The sequence below is a fragment of the Bos taurus genome, chromosome 8 (assembly GCF_002263795.3).
Source record: "Bos taurus isolate L1 Dominette 01449 registration number 42190680 breed Hereford chromosome 8, ARS-UCD2.0, whole genome shotgun sequence".
NCBI lineage: Eukaryota > Metazoa > Chordata > Mammalia > Artiodactyla > Bovidae > Bos > Bos taurus.
This window is the reverse complement of record NC_037335.1, coordinates 110,518,102-110,542,166: the sequence shown is the minus strand read 5'-3', so window position 1 is coordinate 110,542,166 and position 24,065 is coordinate 110,518,102. Positions and strand designations below refer to the sequence as shown.

Genomic DNA, 24,065 nt, shown 5'->3' with positions numbered 1-24,065 from the left:
GTGTTCTTTATGGTCCAACTCTCACATCCATACATGACTACAGGAAAAACCATAGCTTTGACCAGATGGATCTTTGTCGGCAAAGTAATGTTTTTATAATATTTTGGGGGAGATAGAGACATGGAATAAATACTTCCTTAGAATTCAATTTTATTTTCAATTCTTTATACAAAGAAACATTTTGCTTTTAAGTTCTATAAACTGGGAGTTGAGAGAGGCCTCAAAGACCATTTAGGCCAGTGATCCTCAAGATGGAGGGCCCTATGGAGGCACTCCCTTCTCCTCCATCCGCTACATATATTCCTGGTACAAAAAGAGCTTTCACACACCCACATGTACCTTGACAGTCATTGCTTTAGGGAGCTACTGTTAACTGAAAGGATTGGATTGTATTTCTCAGGTGTGCTGGGATAAAAAACTGAGAACCAATGATCTAGTCTAACTCTCTTTCACGCATGAGAACTGAGTCTCAGGTCCACCACATGACTCGCCCAGGTCTCCTCAGGCAACTGTTCATGTGGAGACAAAACAATTCCCCAGAGAACCTGTGTCCTCCCACTCACACCCGCACAGCTCTAGCTTGCCCCCACAGGACCAGAGGAACAGAACAAAAATAACTCAAGAGAAAGTTATCAGGAGAAAGAACTATGTCCATCTGAGTAACAAACTCCATTCTTCTCAAGTCTAAGACTGTAATCTGACTACAAAACAACAGTCCCCAATTTTACACGCTGTTGCCTCCAAAGACAAGAAACTCCCCTCATTTCTGAAGCACAGATGAGAGCCAGCTTGACTCAGTGGGATTTTCAAAACTCCTCCTACTCTCCCTGAAATCTTTCTCAAAAGGTAACTAAAGATAAAAGCTTAAATTCTAAGTAAATTTAGGATTTTTGTGGCTCAGAGTGAATTTTTAAAATCTTCTGCCTCATATCTGTATAAACAAATCTTAAAAATTCACCATTAAAACTTCTACTGAAATCTCTACATGCAGGACAAAAAATTAGTTCAATACGTCAATGATCTGCATTAAACACCTGGGAGCAAAAGTATATTCAGCGATTTTCACTATGGTGGAGCTCACAATAGAGGTATTGTAAAAACAGGAACTTACATCTCTGACTCCTCCTCCTAAGTCCTTTGTACAGAGAGAGAGAAAATGATCATACCTTAACTTAGAATGTGTCCTGTTAAAACTGAGCCGTTGAGAACAGAGAAGCTGTGAGCGGAACGCTTTCTAATGTTGCCTTGAAACTCATGTGCACTTCCCTCTCTGACAGTCACATTTTTGTAAGCGCCTCGGAGCCTCTAACCTCCCAGCACTTCAAACCACATTCCTGGCGGAGACTGAGCGGCAACCCAGCCCGTCCAATCGCAAGCAGCCTCTGCAAGCAGGCCCCACCCTCCACGCTTTAAATCACAACACAGGAAGCTGCCCCAGGCCAATCACGAAAACCTCTGCAACAGATTACTACAGGCGGATTCCCTCTAGGGGTACCGGTACCTTTTGCTTCCACAGGGCATAGCTAGATAGTGAACAGGGATACAAATCTCCCCTCATTCCGTTTGTCCCTTGTTCCTCTGATACTTCAGCTTCTAGCTAGCTGTGAAGCGTTTTCTCTAACTAAAAGGGGATTTGATTTTCACATAGTATCTTTTGTTTCTGAAAACTAGTTAAATGCTTACGTTTGTTGAAAACTTGATTAGGCTTGGCACTGAGCTAATTTTAAAAGTAATTAATCTCTTTAGATTTGTAACTCCTTTGTGAGCAGAAAGTCATCTAACAGCATAAGCATGGGCTCTGCCTCTTCCTAAAAGGGAGACTTGGGAAATCATTTAATCTTTCTAAATCATATTTTTATCTTATTTGTTGTTATTCAGTCACTAAGTTGAGTCTGATTCTTTTGTGACCCCATGGACTGTATGTAGCCTGCCAGACTCCTCTGTCCGTGGAATTTTCCAGGCAAGAATACTGGAGTGGGTTGCCATTTCCTTCTCTAGGGGATCTTCCCGACCCAGGCATGGAACCCACATTGCCTGCATTAGCAGGCAGATTTTTTTTTATTCACTGAGCAGCTAGGGAAGTCCCCCCCCCCTTTTTTTAATCTTATGCAAGTTAAAAAGTCACCAATCTCATTTGGATGCTGTAATAAAATAAAGTTCCTCACAGTGTATGCCTAAACCCAAGTCCAATGCAAGACACATCATTGTCACTTAATACATGTTTCTCATCATATCTCACTTACTGCTTTCTGATGTCTCAAGCTTTTACTTTTAAATTCTATTTGCAATTCAGAAAAATACTTCATCTGATTAGATAATAAAAGTTAGTCTATATCTGCAGAAAAATATGCACAATACCATGCTTGATTCTTTCCCTCTTGCTAAAATGTTCACATTCTGCAGCAATAAAATGGGGTGCCAGACACTAGCCAATAAGGTAACTTTGTGCAAACTAGAAAAAAGATGCTCCTTCTGGATAAATGAATTAAAAAGAGACATCCTCTGGTACTCAGACTAAAGCTACAACCCTAGAACTAAACTTCAGGAGTCTTAAAATCCGGCCTGCAGGCTTCATCTCCACTAACACATTGATCTTGACTACCTTCCAAACTTGCATGCCTTTCCTACTTGTCATTTAACCTCTTTCTATATGTAATGCTTTACAGACATCCAGTGTGTATTAGACTCCCTGTATGCCAAGACCATCTCAGGTGTCTGTTGAAAGCAATAGACAATCTAGGGTCTAATTCGGAGAAGGTGATGGCACCCCACTCCAGTGCTCTTGCCTGGAGAATCCCAGAGACGGGGGAGCCTGGTGGGCTGCCGTCTATGGGGTCGCACAGTGTCGGACACGACTGAAGTGACTTAGCAGCAGCAGGGTCTAATTATACTCATAGGTCACAGAAGTCAAACAGGGAGAAAAGGAGCTTTGGGTAGTACCTATACGCCTGTTCGAGGCTATTTTCCTTAATGCAATCATTCTAAACATAGGATTGGCCCCGGGGATACAGTTCCTGTCCTCAGGGGCCTTACATGGGGTGGTCGACTTTTGAGCAAATAAATGTGATAAGGGAAGATATTATAGGCCATATTATATATTATTTAAAGTCTCTAATTTATCATGTGGGCTTCCCAGTGTCTCAGTGGTAAAATATCCGTTTGCAGTGCAGGAGATCAGGTTCGATCTCTGCATTGGGAAGATTCCCCGGAGAAGAAAATGGCAACCCATTCCAGTATTCTTGCCTGGGAAATCCCAGAGGAGCCTGGCAGGTTACAGCTGGGTCGCGCAGCAGTCGGATATGACTTAGTGACTAAATACAAACAACAAACAATATGTATATACACACGTTATATACACACACACATCAAACACGTCGCTCACATTTGTGCACCAAAGCAAGAGGTCTTCAGAAAGGACTCTGAGGCCAAAAATGATGAGACATAATATCTATTAACAGAAAAATGATATTCTCACTCCCACAGAACAAGCCAGAGCTCTCTTCATTTACTTACATGTTTTGGGTCTTTGGAATCCAGACTATCAATAACTCTTTGGAGGTCCTTGATCTCCTCCTGCTTTTCAGCAATTTCTCCTCTTTGCTTTTCCATCTGCACTTCTAGATCAAGAGCTTCCTGGCGTAATTTATTTAGAAGCTGTATCCTGCCACTCAGCTGCTTGAGAAGAAAGTCTTTCTCTGCTTCTGAAATCTAGTTCCCCCCACACCCCAATACACAATTAGCAAAGGACAGAAACGCTGATTTTCAAATTTACAGAAAACAACTAGTACAATTTTAAAAAGTATAATCGTATGCTCTGCCAGATTTTTTTAGTAAAAGTAAAATGTAAGAGTTATCTAGGCAATCCACGATATCGTATACTTTTATCTTTATTACATGTAAAAATGTTTATTTTATAAGAGCATTTTATAAGAGCATATGAAAAAATAAATGCAGGTAGTAATGAAATTTTTCATTCTAGTACAAATAACATAAATTATTAATAATAATAACCATAGCCTTAATGGTAGTTGACTTTATACAACACTTACCCTTGTATTAGAATATAAAACTAACTGACAGTGTAATGAAAAGCCTTTATTATAAGGCTTTATTATATTTAAAAATATAAATATTTTAAAAATATTTAAATAACTCACAAAATAGCTATTTTTTTCCCTAAGTACATTTTATAAGGATCTATTAAGTATTTTGTACATTTTTTACTTCTATCAATTTATCTATATAAAGCTTTGGCCAGTGCTGTTTTAAAACATTCTTATTTAATTATTCTTTTAAATTGTAAATTCTTATAAACTATTCTTGACAGCTCTGTCCGCCTCATCCCATCATTTCTCCTGCCAGATTTTCACCTAATCTCCTTTCTCTCCATGACTACCATCACCTTTGTAGTCCAAGCCGTTATCGTATCTTGCCTGTACTAGACAACAGCCTCCAAACCAATGTACACACCTCCATTCTTCCCACCTCTCTCAGCCCGCTTCACTCTCATCAAGTAGGAGAGTGACCTTATAAAAATACAAATAAGATCAGCCACTCTACCACCTAAAGTCCCTCACAGGTTTCCTATTCCATTCAGGATAAAACTTGTACCCCTTAAAGTGGTCTATGATGCCTGGCATGAGCTTTAACCTCATCTGCCACTGCACTCTCCCTCACTCTGCAGAGGACTCTTCAGTCTGAAGCCTTTTGCACACTCTGTCACCTCTGCCTGGAAGGCCTCACTGGCTCCCTGTCATCCTTTCTCAGCCTAAGTGTCGCCCCCTCAGTGAGGCCTCTGTGGGCTGCCACACTCTACAAACTTTTTATCGTTTCTCCTAATTTTCGTTTTTCCCTCCCTACAACCTGTGCTGTTTATCTACACATGTCTTCTAAACTCATTTTTACTATCTGTTGCCTACTTCCTGTCCCTGTGGGGGGAACACAGCTGTTCATTACTCAGGGCGCAGCCAGTCAGCAACTGCCACACAAACCCGACTCAGTTTCTGGTTACTCAACAGTCTGGAAGTAGCAACACAGGGCATCTTTTTAAAAGAATATATAACTTGGACTTCATGTTCTTTTCTACTTACTATGGTGTGAATACAGTTACCAACATAATTTTGAAATACTGATTTTTAGAAGTTGCAAATAATTAAAACCTTTTACATACTTAAAAACTAAAATGTCAGAATACTTCCTTTTTTGAACTTTCTTCCTATTCAACTACGTCACAGGTTTTGAGCTGTTTACTTCTTTATAAACAACATCTTTTTATATACTGCATTTTATATCACTTATATTTTTGCCACCTGTGTTTAATAATGTTATTACAGAGATGTCTTCTGGCTCTTAATCTAGGTCCCAGGATCTTAATGGTGGGGACTGTTTAATTAAATTAAGAAAGATATTAGGAAGCAGCTTCCCTTAATAAATTAGACACTTTCATAATAGAGTAAATGGAATGTATCTTTTTTATGTAAAAGTAATGTATACCTGTACACTCTATAAAATGCTAATAGGATGTCATCCTGAATGGTAGGAAATGAAACTGGAAAATGCTAGAACCATGTCTGACTCGAAATTTGTTATTCCACAATTAAGTAGGCAGCACTGATTTCAAGACTGTTTGAAGACAGTCTTTACACATTTATGAAGAGGGAGGCACATTCCATTCTTGGCCTTTCCTCTTAGCAATGCAGCTTTACTTTTCCCTACCTTTTTAAGTTGTACGGCTTCTTCCAGTTGTTTAAATTCTTCAGTGGCTCTTAAAATTTGTTGTTCTGCCTTTTCTATTTCATCATGCAGTTCTGATAATCGAGCTTGTGCTACAAATTTAAAAACCATGCACACAGACACACACAAGAAAAATATTTAATTCTCAAATTTCTACCTTTTTCTTAGCAATAACTTCCCCTACCCCAATTCTGTAATTATACATCACATGAATAAAAAAGTAATTGCTTATGATGGTTTTCCTCTCTATTAATCTATAGAATAGTTTCATAATATGACATAGAGCTATAACTGATCCATTTACCTGTAAAATTATTAACATAAAAGGGGCATTACTTGATAGTCCCAAAATTAAGGAACTTTTGAGAGACTAAGGATTTTACTTGAAAGTATGCACTTACAAATCAATGATTTTCTACCTCATATTTCTAATTTATCTCTCCCTTCCTCCTTCCCCATCTCCTGTAAAACTATGAGCCCCTTGAAGCTAGTCAGTACATATATCTGATTTAGTTTTGCTTTTCCCTTCCAGAGCCTTGAATATAGTATATGCAGACATAGACAGCCAGCCCTTTTTTCCTGTCTCCAGGTCAACCTCTATAGGCCTTCTGAGTTTTTCCATTTAGCTGCCAACCAAGAGAAGATGGACCACTAATCTCACAATGGGCCATGATTACCAGTGAGATAGATGCATGAACTCAAGACTGCTTTCTAATTCCTTCATATGCATACAGCTAAGTGGGTAAGTGCATTCAAAGTCTGCCATTTGGAAGGTCTCTAAGTGTCCCCTTGGGTTGATTTCTTTCTCTTTATGACTTGCCAGGAAGTGCTAAGATTCCTTGAATAACATGATTTGGGAGGCAACTGAGGAGGTGGAGTGTGGGACAGGTCAGGAAGAGTCAGAAGTCAGCCTTAGACCCAAGCCTAGGAAGAGTACACTAATCTGGCTTACCCAAAGCACTGCTTCAGGTTTTAGCAACATGTATAGGAATCAATAACCGTACTTGCTTCAGTCATTACTAAACGTGCCTTTGAATGTGCAGGTCCAATGGTAAGAAGAATCTGTTGTCACGACAACCAGATTTAAGCATTCTTGGAGCCCCTGGACATGTTGCCAAATTACAGTCAGATTATAATTCTCCCTTGTAACAGGAATGATTAAAAAATAACCTGCTCAATGAATCACTACTTTTGTTTTAAACTTCTCGTGTAAACGCCATCATAATAAATATCTTCATCATGTTTAACTAGAAGAGTTTAAACAACCAGCACATATATTCAGTCTTTTTACATATCTAAAGTATTCAGAGTGACTCGTCTTCACCTGCACTTATTTTGCTCTCTTTGTCTTCCAGCTCCGTGTCCAGTGGCATATGGGCTTTCAAGCTCACACGTTCGTTTCTAAGTTGCTCCCCTTCCTCTGGCTCCATCCTCTTGATCTCAACTGGCTGGGCATTATCCACAATGTAACTCTCTGTGGCGAACATATTTCTCTTGTATCTGGACTTGCCAATGTAAGGGCTTTCATCTGGGGCTTTATCAACGTCAACATACTAAAAACAAGATGAACAGAGCTTATGCTTTAGTAAGTAACCGCTATGCAGTCAAGTGACATTTTTCGTGTTATTAGTGAAGAATACAGCCCAGGATTGTTTAAATACTAATCTTGCATATACAGAAGTTAAAAAAATACATATAATTATATATAAAATTCTTGTATCGTATTCTTAATACTAAAAAGGAACTAGAACAAAAAAAATGGTCTCAAAAAGATTCCTCTTCCTATCCCTGAAGAGTGAGCTGGATTGATTGATTATGGAAGTACCTACAGATATGTGCTTTTTTAAAGTACTGCTGAATCTCTCAAATCAGAAGTCTAGGTGTTGTATTTTGGTTTCTTGGCTGGCATATAAGTAAAATCTCAGTCTAATAAATTTTAATTACTGAACTTTTACTAAATGATACATGATATTGATTGGAATCACTGGATCTTGGAAGTTAAATGGCTGTCGATTGCAGTGACATTCACGATATTTGTATAAATAATGACCGATGAATAGTGAACCCAGTGACTCCTGAACAAACAGTACAGGGAGATGACTGTGCCATGGACACCGAAGCAGGCAGTGCAGTTTTCCTGGAAGTTTGGATTTAAGGAAGCGGATCAAACTACACTTTTGAGTGAGGTAACTGAGGATTAGAAGGTTGCTCCAGGTTACAAATATGGATGTGGGCAAATATCCTTTTGGGGCTTTTAAACTCTTATGGACACTGCTCTATCTCACTGAGCTAGATCATTCACAGATTGAACCAAAATACATTTACTCTGCTGATATCCTCATAACAAGAATGTGATTAACAATAAATTTTTTTAAACATCACCACTACCCTGCCCTCCCCTGCCCCCTTCTATCCTGACTTCAATTTGGATTACTACAAAATTAAAATAACTCACCTCTGAGGGATAATAATTCAGTGGCTCAAATTTAGCATCGATTTTATAAAAAGCCAACTCCTGTTCCAGTTCATACTGTTTTTGACACGCTCGCGTTAGTTCCATGGTCTTCTGTCTTAGCTGTTGGCCCAATTTGATAAGAAACAACACACAGATTCAATAAGTTAGTATAAAGGTAGACTGGTGTGGCAAGTTCTGATCATAACTGATTATTTGATTTCAAAAAATCCCACAGCACACAGAACACTAAGAGCATTTTATCTTAATTCTAAAGTATTATAAAAAATGAAATACAAAACTATCATTTCATAAGAGATCACATAAGAGACCTTTGAAGTTCATTATGTTATTTTAGGATACAATGAAAAGTTTTTTAAAAAATCATTTAAATTTGTTTAATCCAAATGTGAAAATAATTCTTATCAATTATTTTTAAGTAACTAGTCTACCAAGGATCTGCTTCCTGATTTTTCCAATAATTGGTACTAATTCACTTAATTTATTTACGATAGCCTCATGGATAGGCGTGATATTAGACATTAATTAAAAAGAAATTAGAAGGAGTGAGAAGGATGAAAATAGGAAATTGGTTTTAACTGTTGTGCTGCTCTTGCTGTCATATTTTGGCTAACAACATCTTGGTTTTAAGTGTTCAGAACATTATTTTTGTAATAGAGGATAAGGGATATAAATAAGCTCAATCAGATCCAAATATGTGATATTATTAAATTTTTAATAAAGTGATCCTACTCTACTACAACTTTTTAGTTATTCTTGGAAATTTTAGGAGCTAAAAGAAAACAAATCATCTAATCTTCTGAATTTATAAATAAACTACAAATGCCCAAGTATTGCCTTTTTTTTTTTTTTTGCCAGAGCTCCAGATTTGTTTCTAATGCCAGCCATGTTTAAAAACAACTGGACTATATGAGGATCTTTTACTTTTATCTAGTTTGTTTCACTCTTTCTATTTCATATTCAGTGTTCCCATTTCATTTAGTTTATGTTTTTCAATTTCTCCATCTTTTTTTTTTTTTTGATGTTCTCAAGACTTTATCAAGGGAGAAGGCAATGGCACCCCACTCCAGTACTCTTGCCTGGCAAATCCCACGGACGGAGGAGCCTAGTGGGCTGCAGTCCATGGGGTCGCTAGGAGTCGGACACGACTGAGCGACTTCACTTTCACTTTTCACTTTCCTGCATTGGAGAAGGAAGTGGCAACCCACTCCAGTGTTATTGCCTGGAGAATCCCAGGGACGGGGGAGCCTGGTGGGCTGCCGTCTATGGGGTCACACAGAGTCGGACACGACTGAAGTGACTTAGCAGTAGCAGACTTTATCAAGCATAATAGAAAAGCTTTTGTACATACATATATATAAATATATGAATAATATATATATTTTAGAAAACTTATGAATTCTTGCCTAACTAAAAAATTTATGACATTTTGATTCCACGTTTGACAGTATGAATAGAATGCTATATTTCTAATTTAAAATAATATGCAACAAGCGACAAAGGTTTACTATACAGCACAGGGAACTACAGTAAATACCGTGTAATGACCTAATATGGAAAATAAATTTTAAAATAACACATATATATGTGTGTTACAAAATCACACACACATATATATATAACTGAATCACACACACAAAAAAAGAATTCTACTTTTTGAAATTTAGTAATGCTTATCTTTTTGCTAGTTTTTCTACATGTCCTATGGACATCTAATAACAATGCATGAGATAAAAAATTTTAAATATATTTGTGTAGGATATGATTAATATAGAGTAGTTAAATATAAATCTACTATATTTAAATTATTAATGACATCACTTAAGATGCTCCTATTCTTATTTTTTCTGCACTTGATAAAATATTCTCAGAGAAATGTATCAATATGATTATGTATTTTTTCTTTTCCCTTATATTTCTTCTGACTTTTGCTTTATATATCTTTGTTTCTTTGCTGTTAAGGTGTCCAGTGGTTTATGATATCTTCTTTGTGAATTGTACCTTTTATCATTAAAAACACTCATCTTTGTTTCATTTAAAATAAATAAATTTAAAAAAGAAACTGAATCCCAGATTGGTTAACTGACTTGTCAGACGTTAAATAGTGGTAGAAATTAAATATTTTATTAACTACCAGTACCAGCTCCCTTTCTATTAAACCAATTCTTGATTTATTTCAAAGGTCCACTAAGTGATTTCTGCTTTTTCATTGCCCCCAGCATCCAATAGTAGACACTAGACAAAAAATATGCATGCAGAAAAATTTCTTTCATACAAAAACGCAAGCTGAAGAGAGTAAAACATAAACAAAACATTTTATAAGGCCCACGAAATCAAAGTCGTGCATGATTTAGCTTTCAGTCATCTCCTGACTATCCACCTGAGGGGAAGAAAGGCTACCGTGGATAACAGGCCATCCTGACTGAGAACTCACGGTATGCGAGACTCTGCGCTAAGCATCTGGCATGTGCTATCTCACTAAATCTTCACCACCACCCTATGAGATGACGGAGGTGCACAGAGAGGTTAAATAAGTTGCCCGGCTGGTAGCGGAAGAGGCAGAGCTCAATTCCAAGTCTCCTGATTTCAAATCTAACTCTTATACTACACTGCCTTCCGTGTCCTGCTGTGGGTGCCAAGCACATCACCCACACAGATGCTTTCACCAGTGCTCACGAGTCCCTAGTCTCAAGAAAGCAACTCACAACCCACAGTGTCAACGACTCTTGGGCTCTTCTCCTCAAAGATCAGCGGCAGTGTGCTGAGTTGCCCAGTTGTGTCCGATTCTGCGACCCCATAAACTGTAGCCTGCTAGGCTCCTCTGTTCATGGGATTTTCCAGGCAAGAATACTGCAGTGGGTTGCCATTGCCTTCTTTGGTGGCAGTGGGGAAAAACAAATGTGACTGAACCATGGAGGATACATGAATTGGCCTCTGCAGGCAAATACAGTCTGACCTTTGAACAATGTGGGTTTGACTGAGCAGGTCCACTTACACGTATTTTCCAATAGTATTTACTGTAGGACTAGACAGTTAGTGGTTGGCTGAATCCGCGGATACCAAGAAACTAAGGATACTGAGGGTCAACTAAAAGTTATACGTGGGTTAGCTCCCATGTTGTTCGAGGGCCAACTTTACCAGTAAATACTCTGTGCTCTGTGTCTTTTACAGCAGTAGGCTTAGCATAGAGTAAGCACTCAGTAAATGTCCATTGAAGAAATGCATAAATGAGAACAGCTGGGAGTCTAAGGCCCTGGAAAGTAGGCTAGTCACAGTATCAGTTGTGGATAATCAAGAGTTGACTGAATTTAACATATTTACCAGTAGGAAAAATAATACAAATTCTTTCCCCCACATTCATACTCACTCTCCTATGTATACATTCATTAAAAAAAAATATGTACACACACAAGCACATTTCTCAAAAGGCAAGCCAGTTTCAAAACTTAAAATGGACGTAAGTATATTAACACAAGTTATCATGCAAACCATGAAAAACAGTGTACAATTCAGCCCTGAACAAACTACCTTTAAGGAAGAATAAAGAATCGGCAGACAAGGGTCTGCAAGAAACCGAGACAAGGGCTAAAAGGAGGAAGAAGCAGACAGACAGCGTCACCTGGAGAATTCTAGAGAATGAGGCTGTGACAATGTAAGTTGCTCTTTACTGACAGCTTACCTTAGGAAGATATGTTTACTAACACCTGCATTATTTTTATATGGACGCATTTTATCATTATCCTACCTATGAGTTTCAAATTTACTACCATATTACTTAATTTAGTTCCTTTTAAATCATTTTCAGACTCATAACCTCACTTAGTCATAGGGCAGGTAAATAGTCCTCATTTTAAAACTGAGGAAACAACAAGAGTTAAATAACTTAAATAACTTGAAAAAGACAATGAGAAATATTAATATTAAAGTTAATTATTTGTTGGTGGCAGGAGAGAAGGACCATTACAGGTTAAATGACCACCAAGTTTTCCTTCAACGCTATGATGTTTCACTTAGAAGTTAATCCGCATACTACATGAGGAATTACTTTATGAAACTAGAATATTTTACAACTATAGATGATATTACCACCAGACATTCTGCATAAGATAATGGAAACTGTTTTTCAAATGTAGGTTCTTAAAATAAGACACAGAATTCTTTTTTTAAAACATAGAACAGTTCTTTGGAATCATAAAATAACAAGTAAAACAAGATGAATTTAAAGAAGAAATATAAAATAGCTAATAAACATATATGCAGTACTTCAATAACTAAAAACATTGTGAAATTAAAGCAGTGAGATTCTATTTTTTTTTCTACCCTATTTACAAGTTCAAAATAATATCAACTGAATTATATCAACTGAATAATATCAACTGATTGGGTTCCTTTACCCATTCCTATAGAAGTGTGAAGCAATTATAAGCTTTTTGAGGGGTACATTAATATTTATCAAAATTAAAAAATTTTAAACTTACAGAGATTATGCTAAGGAATTACTAGTATGAATGTATAAGGCATAAAGATTTTTTTTTAAATAAGATTTTATCTACAGTTCTGTTCCTAATAACAAAAAAGTGGCAGCAACCTAAATATTCAGTAGACTGAATAAATTACGCAAAATCCACATAACGGAACACAATACAGACTGAACAGAAAGAGAACTTCCGTGTGTGCGTGTATGTGTGCACACAAGTACATGTGCATGTAGTTTGGGAGAGCTGTCCAATGATATACTCTTATTTTTATAAAAAATAAGAGGCAGAATTTTAAAAAATATACAGTAAGATCCTTTTTAAATCAGAAAACATCAAAGGTATATATATATATATGTGTATATATATTCAATTACATGTATAATTAATATATATTGCATAAGCATAGAAAACAAAATGGATACATATTCACCTCCAAAGAATGGGATAGGAAAGAATGAAATCTTCATTTTCCACTGTATACATTTGTGTTGTCTGAATTTGTTATAATAAACATATTAACTTTGTGTATAATGTATTTTAAATAGTTAATGATAAAAATAACATAAAGACTTAAAGAACAGCACAGTCTGCCTTCTAACCAAAAACAGTTACAGAAAAGAAACAGCAAAAACTGTTGATGACTTACAAAACATTTATTTACAGCACAAACATAGCAACATTATAAACAAACAAAAGAGAAAACTAGGTAAGTGCAAGAACTCATAATTTGGGATAGCACACAGATACAGAGCACAAACGGGAGGGACATGGGTAGACCCGTGGCTGGCTCATGTTGATGCTTGGCAGAGACCAACACAGCATGGAAAGCAATTATCCTTCAATTAAAAACAAATAAATAAATACATACAATACTTTGCCAAGGTTTCCAACAGGTTGACTAACATGCATGGAAAATCTCAGCATATGGAAATTAAAATCTTCCTTTATCTTAGTAATAAAAGTGAATTTTATATTACCAAAAAAGATCAGTAACTCAGGAAAATTCATTAAATGTTCACCAATGTAATGTGATATCAAAACCTTACCACAGTAAGTACTGTTTTTTGTATTTTAAATACAAACATTAAGTGACGGCACAAAGAGTTCACTGCTAAAATAAAACTGACTGTAATACGTCTTCAACGACTTAATTATCAATCCATTCTATTCTGGAAAGGAGTGCAACAGATGTATGTATAAGACCATTGACAATCACTGAATTATTAACATCATATATAATGTGCCTTCAGAATACGGTAGGCATACCTGAAACTACCTTCGAATAAAAGGCATGTGAAGAAAGCCACAAACGTTATGAATGTTTGGCTAACAGAGCTGGGGAAGCTGTCCTGATTTTTACCATGTCCCCACTGATAAAGAAGCGCTCAAGAAAGAGGTGTGTAGACTTCAAGCAACAGTTTCTCTCTCCACACAGAGAAGGGAATGCTTTTTCCGCCCCCTTGTTTAAAAATACAAGTGTTTAGGCAGAATTCTTGTCAACAAACCAAGTAATTAAGCCAGAATGCTAATTTTGAAAGAGGGATGCCAAAAAAAAAAAAAAAATTAACTGTATAAAGGATTCTATTAATTATATGAGAAATATAGTTCTCTAAAGTTATGCTTAGATCAGAGAAAGAACTGTCAAATGAAAAAAAAAGAAAAAAGAGTACCATCAGCTATTTTTTCCTTCAAGGAAAGTAGCCTAATAATTTTACAGGATCAGATTCTCTAGGTTGAAAAAGTCTTGTAAGGTGATTTTAGTCATCTCCCTAACTTTTTTTTTAATCTTTTTCCTAAACCCTGAGTACATGTCTGTTTCAATGAGAGGAACACAATCCAGAGTCATCACATTTTATCTCAAGACAGCTATTAGATTTCCTCTTCGTTACCAAATGAAAACCTGCTTCCCTATAATACTATTTGCCATTTAATTTTATCTCGTGGGAGCTTCATCAGTAACTCCAGCCCCTCTTCCATGAAACAGCCCTTTGACTACCAGGCTCCGGGCACAGTCGCAGACAGCACGCGTCTTCTGGGCAGCCGTACCACGCAGCGCGCAGCCAACTGCGACGCGTCAGGACTGCAGCACGCTGTTTCCGTTAAACCACATCCTCCCCATTCTACGGCCAGGAAGTTGTGTTTTCAGCCCTAAGAACAGAGAATTTTCTATTTCAAGAGAATACAGTCACGGCAATGTAAAACACGGACGTACCAGTTCATTTTTCGTGGTAAGGTTACTCTCGAGCTCCTCACAGCTCTGCTTTTGTAGCATAGCCTCCTCTTTTAATGATCTGTTCAATTTATCTTGATTTTTAATTTCTTCAAGGAACTGTGCTTGTTTGCTTTTAAGCTCTTCAGTTTCCATCATCTTCTTCTCCAGGTCTCTTTCCAGTCTTTCTACCTCTTCTACCAGTACAAATTGAATAGTTTATGAATCATTATATTTTCTACTTGAAGAAAGGCAGGACTATTTCTTAAATAACAGCAAAAGAAGTCTTAGAACAGTAAAAATACAATTCTACTTTTTAAATTATTCACTATGGTTTAGGAAAAAAAAGACTATTTTGAGCTAGAAAGTGGTTTATACTAAGAGGAAGGAAGGCGTAATCATCTGGATAACGATTTTAAAAGATAACATTTTAATTCCTAGCATTTAACTAGTGTTGATAAATGAGGCGGCTTTTTTCAAGTCTCTTAGAAAAAAACATGCAAAATTTTATTTGATATTAGTGATTACACTTTAAAGGATGCTGCAAGCATGCTTACAAAATAAAATACCATGTTATCCTTCATGACAGGTGGATTCTTTACCAGCTGAGCTACCAGGGAAGACATCTTAAGAATCCTTCTAAGGCTTCCTATGATGCTTGGGATAGGATCCAAAAGGTTTACATCAAGAACTGACAAGGCTTTTCATGATTTGGTCCCAAATCCCCTCTCCAGTCCTGTTTTCAAGCACACATTTCTGAAATGATTCCACTTCTTCAGTTTTCTGATGCCTGTTCTCATCTACACCTTCTGCCTGGAACTGTCTTCCTCCATCTCCTACTGGCCTCTTTTGCATCTTCTAGGTTTGGTTTTTTAAAATAAAACACTATGAGAACCCAGCCCCGACTCTACCCTCCCCAGATAAGATGCTTCTCAGGAATGCTATGATGCCACCCTGCACCTCTGCCGTGGCCCTCGTCACAGGGGGAGTTGGTGTCTGCCTTGCCCACTATAGTTTTATGAAAGCAGAAACTGCATCTGTCTGTGTTACCACTGGATCCCAAGAGCTCAGCATCACTAAAAGCTCCTAATTAACATTCAGAGTTGAGAATGAATCATAAGTACTTTAAACACTTCCCCCAACATGACTTCCCTTTGCATCATTTATGTTTTTTAATGATTCCAAAACATCACCTTCTGGGAAACAAATGTTGAGTTAGGGGGATCCCAAACTAATCAAAGTTTACCACATTTCTCAAGTGTTGGATCAAACCACATGAAACTGCTGTTTTTATCAATAAACAAGGACTAATGTCAGTTTCAAGTGGTTGAACATATAGGTTCATAGCCTGTAACTATTACATAACTATTGTGTTAGGCTATTTCATACCTCCTCTTCCCTTCTAAACTCCCATACTTCTATTTTCTTTTTTCAGTTGATGATCTCATACTTTAGACAGACCCCACCAGAAGAAACTCCTCATTTTCTTACCACCAAAGCAACAAAACTAACACCTACACACATCTTCTCTTCCTTCTGATGGAGAAAGTGTCCCACTGCACTTATCAAGAGACAGTCTTTATGCTTCTCCTCTGGTCTCATCTCCTTGGCCTCCCAAGGACCAAAGAAACTAAGCCACGATCTCTCTCTCCACTTCGCTCTCGAATGTTCTGTGTCTTTGATTACCAGCTCTGATGCTTCTGACAATTTCCTGGTGTGGAAGTGATTGGCGAAAATTTTTTAAACTTTTTAAAACTCATTTATTAGGTACTAGGGGAGAGAAACTGTGGGAGGAAATTTCAAATCTTTATCTAAATGTCTTCCTCCCAATTCATTCTTCAATCTATAATCTAGCATTTGTTCCAACCACTACTTAACTGCTTTTGTTGAGCTCATCATTATGTTGCCAGTCAAAAGCCCTTCTCTGCGCTCATCTTTCTTCTTCTCGTCTCAGTGACATTCAACATAGTTGACCACTTCCTCTTCTGAAAACTTCAGACTTTTGCAACCCACTACTTCCTGGTTTTGTCCTCCCTTGATGGCCTCTCTTTCTGTTTTCTAAGCTGGCTCCCCTTTTTGCTCTCCCCAACGGCTGCCCTGCCCGAGAGAGCTAGTTGATTCAGATGGAATTAAGTATCATTTTTATGCTGACGACTCCCAAATTTACATCTCTAGGACAGATCTCTTTGAACCCCAGACACACATTTCTGATTCTCTTCTTGACTACCTCACAGACATTCAAACTCAGAGTTCTAAGTTCTCCCATTTTTCAAAACAATATTACCAGCAAACTACTTACTTAAGCCAGAAGCCTGAGGATTATCTAATCCATTAGAAAGTGTTGCTGACTCCACTTCCAAAGTGGATCTGTCTGTTCCACATCTATCATCTAAATACAGGCCACCAACATTCCTAAGCCAATAGCCTTCCAACATGCCCCTTTATCACCATTTTGCCCTGCTTTAAGTCATTCTCCATCCTGCATCAGAAATAATCTTAACATATAACACCTGCTTAAATGCTGTCAGTACTTTCTGCAGCGCCTGGAACACACCCAAAGCCCAGGCCCCGTGTCATCTCGCCCCCATCTCTCCATCAACTTGCGCTATCCTCCTGTCAGACTGATCTTCTTTCTGTCTCTTAACTCACCAGCATCTTCCCAATGGCAAAGTACAAGCTTTTCCCTCTCCCTCATCCTCTCCCGCCTTTGCCTTCAGCTTATATGTCATTTCCTCAGACAGCCATTCCTTTACACCACTTTCCATAAAAGGGGTTCAGCTCTGTTACTTTATCTGGGTTTAGTTGTCTTTTGTCTGTCTTCTCCACTGAAACAGAAGCTGCCTGAAGGCCAGTGCCTTACATCTTGCTAGCCCTATCTTTAGTGCCACATACAGAGCCTGGCTCACAGCACACGCCTGATGAGTATTCGCTGAGTTCACTGATCTGTGGTGCCATTTTCTATGCAAATTTTAATAGCATTATAAAGTTAATAACAAATATATCTTTTCTGGATCATTTCTGAAAATAAATTCCTCTCCCATCCGAATTTAGTTTTTTAAAAAATATGTCACTTTACCTAAACTGAATCTCTCAAAAGCTTCTTGCCTGTCCTGAGTGGTTACTGGCCGACCTTCCAAACTTTCCAGTGATCGGAGGTGAAAAATGGTGAACTGAAGGTAATGGGGAAGGGTCACAACTGGATTTTCAGCTAGGATCAGAGAAGTCAAATCTTGAAGTGGTTTCAACTTGCTTACATCTTGGAGCTAAAATGATATTAATAATATTATTGGCATAATTGAATTTAAACATCATAAACATACATAAGGAAAGTAATAAGTCAAGGAAATTGCTATTATCATGACAAGGAACCTATTCATAACACCCATTATCCAATGGTAGTTTGAAGGGAGAACAGAAAGGAATATGTGAGGATCTAGAATGTATCAAGAGCAATATTTGGCATTTTCCACATGCCATGTCATCTGTGACTCCTCACAGAAACCTATGACATAGCATCTGAATTTTATAGATCATGAAACTGAGGTTCAAAGAGTTTAGGTGACTTGCTCAAAGCTCAAAGAGTATATGTGAATGAAATAGGATTTGAATTCAAGACTGGGTAACTCTAATCCTATTATCTTTTCATTACACTGAATGAACAAATCAAAAACATAAATGGCTATAAAAAAGAAGTTTTGTAAATCTTCAGATAACTGTTATAGTTGATTTAAAAGAAATAAGGATACATAGAAACATTCACAGTTCTGAAGTGAGGTTTTACATTTATCCAGAGAGGGATTTTAAAAGGTTGAGAATACTACTACTAATAGCCCGTGCAGACAAATCTCCCTGAACGGAGGCTCTCGTTGAAGCCAATTCAAACACGAACAGACGAGAGAGTGGACAAAACTAGACATAATAATAGATGAGCATTTACTGAATGAGCTTCCTGATAGCTAACAGTACTATCTAGGGATCAACTACTTTAGGAACGTGTGTGGCCATGTTAGATGAATTCCTGGCTACCTCCTCCCATCACCCGCTAAACTGCGAGATCTCCACGGTGACGCCGTGTAACGTGGCATGGAGCTCAGGTCTGAGTCTTTTGGGCTGCCACAGTGAAATGGCAGAGTCACCTTATCAGACCTTCATAAAGATGAAACAGGAAAGCAGAGACACTGCACAGCCTTAAACAAAAGTTACTTATTATTACTACCTTATGCCGGTAAAAGTGTAAAATACTAAATAACTCTAAGGCTATATTCCTTAAAGTTTTTATTTTCACATTTTATCATTCCATCTGAGCCCTATACCACTTCCATAAAGAAGGCAGGGGAGAAACTATTTTTTTCCAATTTAAACAGTGAGTTTTAGACAGATGAAAATTTATCCAAAGATCACAGAAGGCAAATCTAGACCCATACTAGAAGTCACCTCTTTTATTTTCTATTCTAAGGCTTAAGTTCTTTAAATTACAGGAGGATTGTTTCCATTTTAATACAGATTTAAATAAATTAATGCTTTCACTTTGCAATGTTTATTGAATATCTAACTGTATAAATGTTACAAGAAAATTATAAAATATACTCATATATTTTATGACAGAGAAAAATACATGTCACCATCAGCTTATATGAACCGTGATAAAGTTGCTTTACTACAAAAAGCTAGTGATTAACAATTCCTGTAACACTTAATACTATAATCAAGGTTAATTCAGATTAACTCATAAATTAAAAAAAAAAAGAACTCTGCTCCAGGCATTCAGTGACATGGATTCCGGCACAAGCTGAAAGACTTTGGGTTAACTTGAGAGTTAACCTCTCCAAGACTTTACTTAAAAATGGGAATAAAAAAATGGTGCCTAATTCACAGAATTATAAAAATAACCCTTGCACTGTCTCTGTAAGAAAAGTACTCAGAGGCTCAAGTGAAATGAAAGATGGGAAAATGCTATGGGATCAACTCCCAGTTACCATGTAATCATGCAAAACCAGGTCTGTGTATATTTAATTACCATAGAGAATACTAAGTTATATTTGATGTTTGGTCAAGGACATCAGAAGAAGTCCCATTAAAAAAAAAAACACTTAGATTTTAATCTTTTTACCTCAACAAGTCCAAAAAATGTAAATATTCTTGCTACTTTGAACAACTTACTGATGATATCTTGTTGGCTTTCAGATTGAGGACTCGCAAACATTTTAACTTCTTCCCTAACCACGCTGGAATATGCTCAATTTCATTTCCTGCAAGGTTCAGCTTTTGTAGATTGTGCAGATTTTCTATGCCTTCAATTTTGCTAGAAACCAAAGGGTAAAATCAAACTTAGTAAGTACAATGATAGTGTCCCTTCATTGTATTTTAAAAATAAACAGGCTTGGTTTTATGTGGAGTTGCTTTTCATAACTATAATTTACAAATGAGAATTTTAAAATACTGGCTAAAAACAAATTTAGCAGAACAGCTCCAGTAAACTCTTCATTACTTTCCTGCCCAGGAATCCCAACTATCTTACCTATTGGACTTTAGTGTCCCACAACACAGAAAAGAAGAGGCCGCCTGGGAAAGTCTCCCCAAACACTGTGAAGACTGCCAGTGGACAGCAAGGGGAGAGCCAGGAAGCTCAGCAGCACACCCTGCTATGCAGCCTTCTACAGGCTTCCACAGCCCTGCACTCGAGAAGAGGTCCTCAACTACGACCTTAAGTCACCACCAAAGATCAGCTATGCCAGCCATGAGATACGGCTGCCATTGTGAGCGGGTGGAACCCCAGAATGTACTGTATTTATGAATAAAGATGTTTTAGTCAATATTTAAGAAAACATTTATCACCTGCATTGGTGAATTTTCATTGATGAAATATTTTCCTGAGTTGATTGCAATTTAATTCGTTTGTCAATTCTCTATACTGGGCAAACTTACTTACAGTTTTGTTTTGTTGAAAATATTTTCATCAGGATCAATTTTTTTTTATACAAACTTTACATTAAGGATTTAATCCATTAATCATATTTTCCCACCATTTCATTTTTTCCATATTAGAGCTTCTGCTACAGTTAGGCTGTTTTGTTCTTTGGCCATTATATATACCAAGTCTTACGTGGAGGGAAAATATACAGATGTAAAGATTTTCAACACTTGACAATTGTATCATTTTGCCTAAAACGAGTTTTCTATGTGTACTTTTAGCCTCTGTCAGTTTTATTATGTTTATTTCTCAGAGTAATATATATTATGAAGTAGAAACAAGACTGAAGGCATATTTACTACAGAAATGAGCAAAGAACATCAGGATAAAATGCATAGGCTCAAAACAGGTCAAAATATCTTTAGGATCAAAATGACAGGGTTAAAACACTCTGCTTCATGCCAACTTTCTTAATGAATAAGGCAGTTCATCACAGACTGCAGCTGGGAAAACTTCCTGTCAAAAATGGAACAAAGATAAAATTTGGTAATCAAAAAGTGTAGCTCCTTCTTTGGTAATACTAGGTATTATTCTGTACTTTAGAAATGCCAAAACATGACAATTATCCTACGTGAAGGGCTAGACTACAAGTGAGTAACCAAAGTGCTGGCTCTTCCAAAGGCTTCTTGCAGTAACACGGGCAGTGTGGACCCACCTCATTACCAAAGACAAAGACCGTGCAGTGCCACCCGGAGGAGGCTTTACTCACCAGATTTTGTTATATGATAGGTTGAGTTCACGTAACTTTAACAGCTTGTCCACCTTCTCAATCTTCCCTATTAGATTATGGCTGAGATTCAGTATTTCAAGCTTAGTACATTTTTCCAAATTTTCGATATACTAATTGGAAACAAATGAATAAATGCTTTATACAACAGATGCCTTGACATAAGCTCGACATATAAGCATATGCATCAGGGGCTGTTCTGATCAGTCACCGGAGATTAAGCCATTACTGCTCCCCTGGACAGTACCCTGGTGTGGCTCTCTTTGGTCAGGAGGGGCCACTCTCCCCAACCTGCCAAACTTTTCTTGCCCTACAGGAGATGCCACTTCCTCCATACTAAGAAACTGAAGACTGTTCAGCGAGAAATTTCTCCATCAGTCCTTTCCTCCTTCTCCACTTTTCTATGCCTCTCCCTCTCTCCCTTCCTTTCTTCAAAGTTCAGCTAAGGTACTCATGCTCTGCCATAATGTTCCCCATCTCCTCTCCTTGTGTTCTTGGATCCTCAACCTTTCTCTCTCCTGGGTCTTCCCTCAAGTTTAGAAACAGTCACTATTTGGAACTTCCCTGATGGTCCAGCAGTTAGGACTCCGAGCTGCCAATGCAATGGGCATGGGTTTGATCCCTGGTTGGGGAACTAAGATCCCACATGCCACGTGTGGTATGGCCAAAAGATAAAAAAAAAAAGAATAAAAACAGTCACGATTCAACAGATATTCACTACACACTTGCTACATGCCAGATGTGGCACCAGGCAATGGCAACATACCAGTGCACCAGTTTCCCTGCCACTGGAATCTACGTTCAACACACTCAGTTCAGTTCAGTCGCTCAGTGTGTCCAACTCTTCGCAACCCCATGGACCACAGCACGCCAGGCTTCCCTGTCCATCACCAACTCCCGGAGCTTGCTCAAACTCATGTCCATCAAGTTGGTGATGCCATCCAACCACCTCATCCTCTGTTGTCCCCTTCTCCTCCTGCCTTCAATCTTTCTCAGAATCACGGTCTTTTCAGATGAATCAGTTCTTCACATCAGGTGGCCAAAGTATTGGAGTTTCAGCTTTAGCATCAGTCCTTCCAATGAATATTCAGTGTTGATCTCTTTAGAATGGACTGGCTGGATTTCCTTGCAGTCCAAGGAACTCTCAAGAGTCTTCTCCAACACCACAGTTCAAAAGCATCAATTCTTCAGCGCTCAGCTTTTTTATAGTCCAACTCTCACATCCATACATGACTACTGGAAAAACCATAGCCTTAACTAGACGGGGCTTTGTTGGCAAGGTGATATCTCTGCTTTTTAATATGCTGTCTAGGTTGGTCATAGCTTTTCTTCCAAGGAGCAAGCGTCTTTTAATTTCATGACTCCAGTCACCATCTGCAGTGATTCTGGAGCCCAGGAAATTAAAGTCTGTCACTGTTTTCATTGTTTCCATTGGAAACAAGCTCAGTCTCCTTTATATGATACAAATCACCTCACACAACACCTGTTTCCTACTCAGCTTTCACGTTACCACCCTTATTTGCCACTCAGTTCAGTTCAGTCGCTCAGTTGTGTCCAACTCTTTGTAACCCCATGAATCGCAGCACGCCAGGCCTCCCTGTCCATCACCAACTCCCAGAGTTCACCCAAACTCACATCCATCGAGTCCGTGATGCCATCCAGCCATCTCATCCTCTGTCGTCCCCTTCTCCTCCTGCCCCCAATCCCTCCCAGCATCAGAGTATTTTCCAGTCAGCCAACTCTTTGCATGAGGTGGCCAAAACACTGGAGTTTCAGCTTTAGCATCAGTCCTTCCAAAGAAATCCCAGGGCTGATCTCCTTCAGAATGGACTGGTTGGATCTCCCTGCAGTCCAAGGGACTCTCAAGAATCTTCTCCAACACCACACTTCAAAAGCATCAATTCTTCGGAGTTCAGCTTTCTTCACAGTCCGACTCTCACATCCATACATGACCACTGGAAAAACCATAGCCTTGGCTACACGGACCTTTGTTGGCAAAGTAATGTCTCTGCTTTTCAATATGCTATCTAGGTTGGTCATAACTTTTCTTCCAAGGAGTAAGCATCTTGTAATTTCATGGCTGCAGTCACCATCTGCAGTGATTTTGGAGCCCCAAAAAATAAAGTCTGACACTGTTTCCACTGTTTCCCCATCTATTTCCCATGAAGTGATGGGACCGGATGCCATGATCTTCGATTTCTGAATGTTGAGCTTTAAGCCAACTTTTTCACTCTCCTCTTTCACCTTCATCAAGAGGCTTTTTAGTTCCTCTTCACTTTCTGCCATAGGGTGGTGTCATCTGCATATCTGAGGTTATTGATATTTCTCCTGGCAATCTTGATTCCAGCTTGTGCTTCTTCCAGCCCAGCATTTCTCATAATGCACTCTGCATATAAGTTAAATAAACAGGGTGACAATACACAGCCTTGACGTACTCCTTTTCCTATTTGGAACCAGTCTGTTGTTCCATGTCC

The 24,065-nt window shown here is 38.1% G+C and overlaps 1 protein-coding gene and 1 long non-coding RNA gene across 9 annotated transcripts in view; one reads left to right on the top strand and one right to left on the bottom strand.

The window, feature by feature from the left end:
• The window catches only part of CNTRL (centriolin), an 87,864-nt gene that overhangs the window by 51,944 nt on the left and 11,855 nt on the right, over nucleotides 1-24,065 (bottom strand). For all 8 annotated transcript variants that reach the window (XM_024996363.2, XM_024996364.2, XM_024996370.2 and 5 more), the window contains exons 4-11: nucleotides 21,574-21,704; nucleotides 20,054-20,195; nucleotides 17,970-18,156; nucleotides 14,897-15,090; nucleotides 8,189-8,308; nucleotides 7,058-7,286; nucleotides 5,716-5,825; nucleotides 3,514-3,708 (exon numbers count right to left, since the gene is read on the bottom strand). In XM_024996363.2, coding sequence (XP_024852131.1) covers nucleotides 3,514-3,708; nucleotides 5,716-5,825; nucleotides 7,058-7,286; nucleotides 8,189-8,308; nucleotides 14,897-15,090; nucleotides 17,970-18,156; nucleotides 20,054-20,195; nucleotides 21,574-21,704 — 1,308 coding nt within the window. The remainder of the gene's footprint in view (nucleotides 1-3,513; nucleotides 3,709-5,715; nucleotides 5,826-7,057; nucleotides 7,287-8,188; nucleotides 8,309-14,896; nucleotides 15,091-17,969; nucleotides 18,157-20,053; nucleotides 20,196-21,573; nucleotides 21,705-24,065) is intronic.
• On the top strand, nucleotides 14,841-20,720 carry LOC101906836 (uncharacterized). The gene is made up of 3 exons (XR_003036138.2): nucleotides 14,841-14,912; nucleotides 15,483-20,224; nucleotides 20,394-20,720. It is a non-coding gene; the product is annotated as an uncharacterized lncRNA (long non-coding RNA).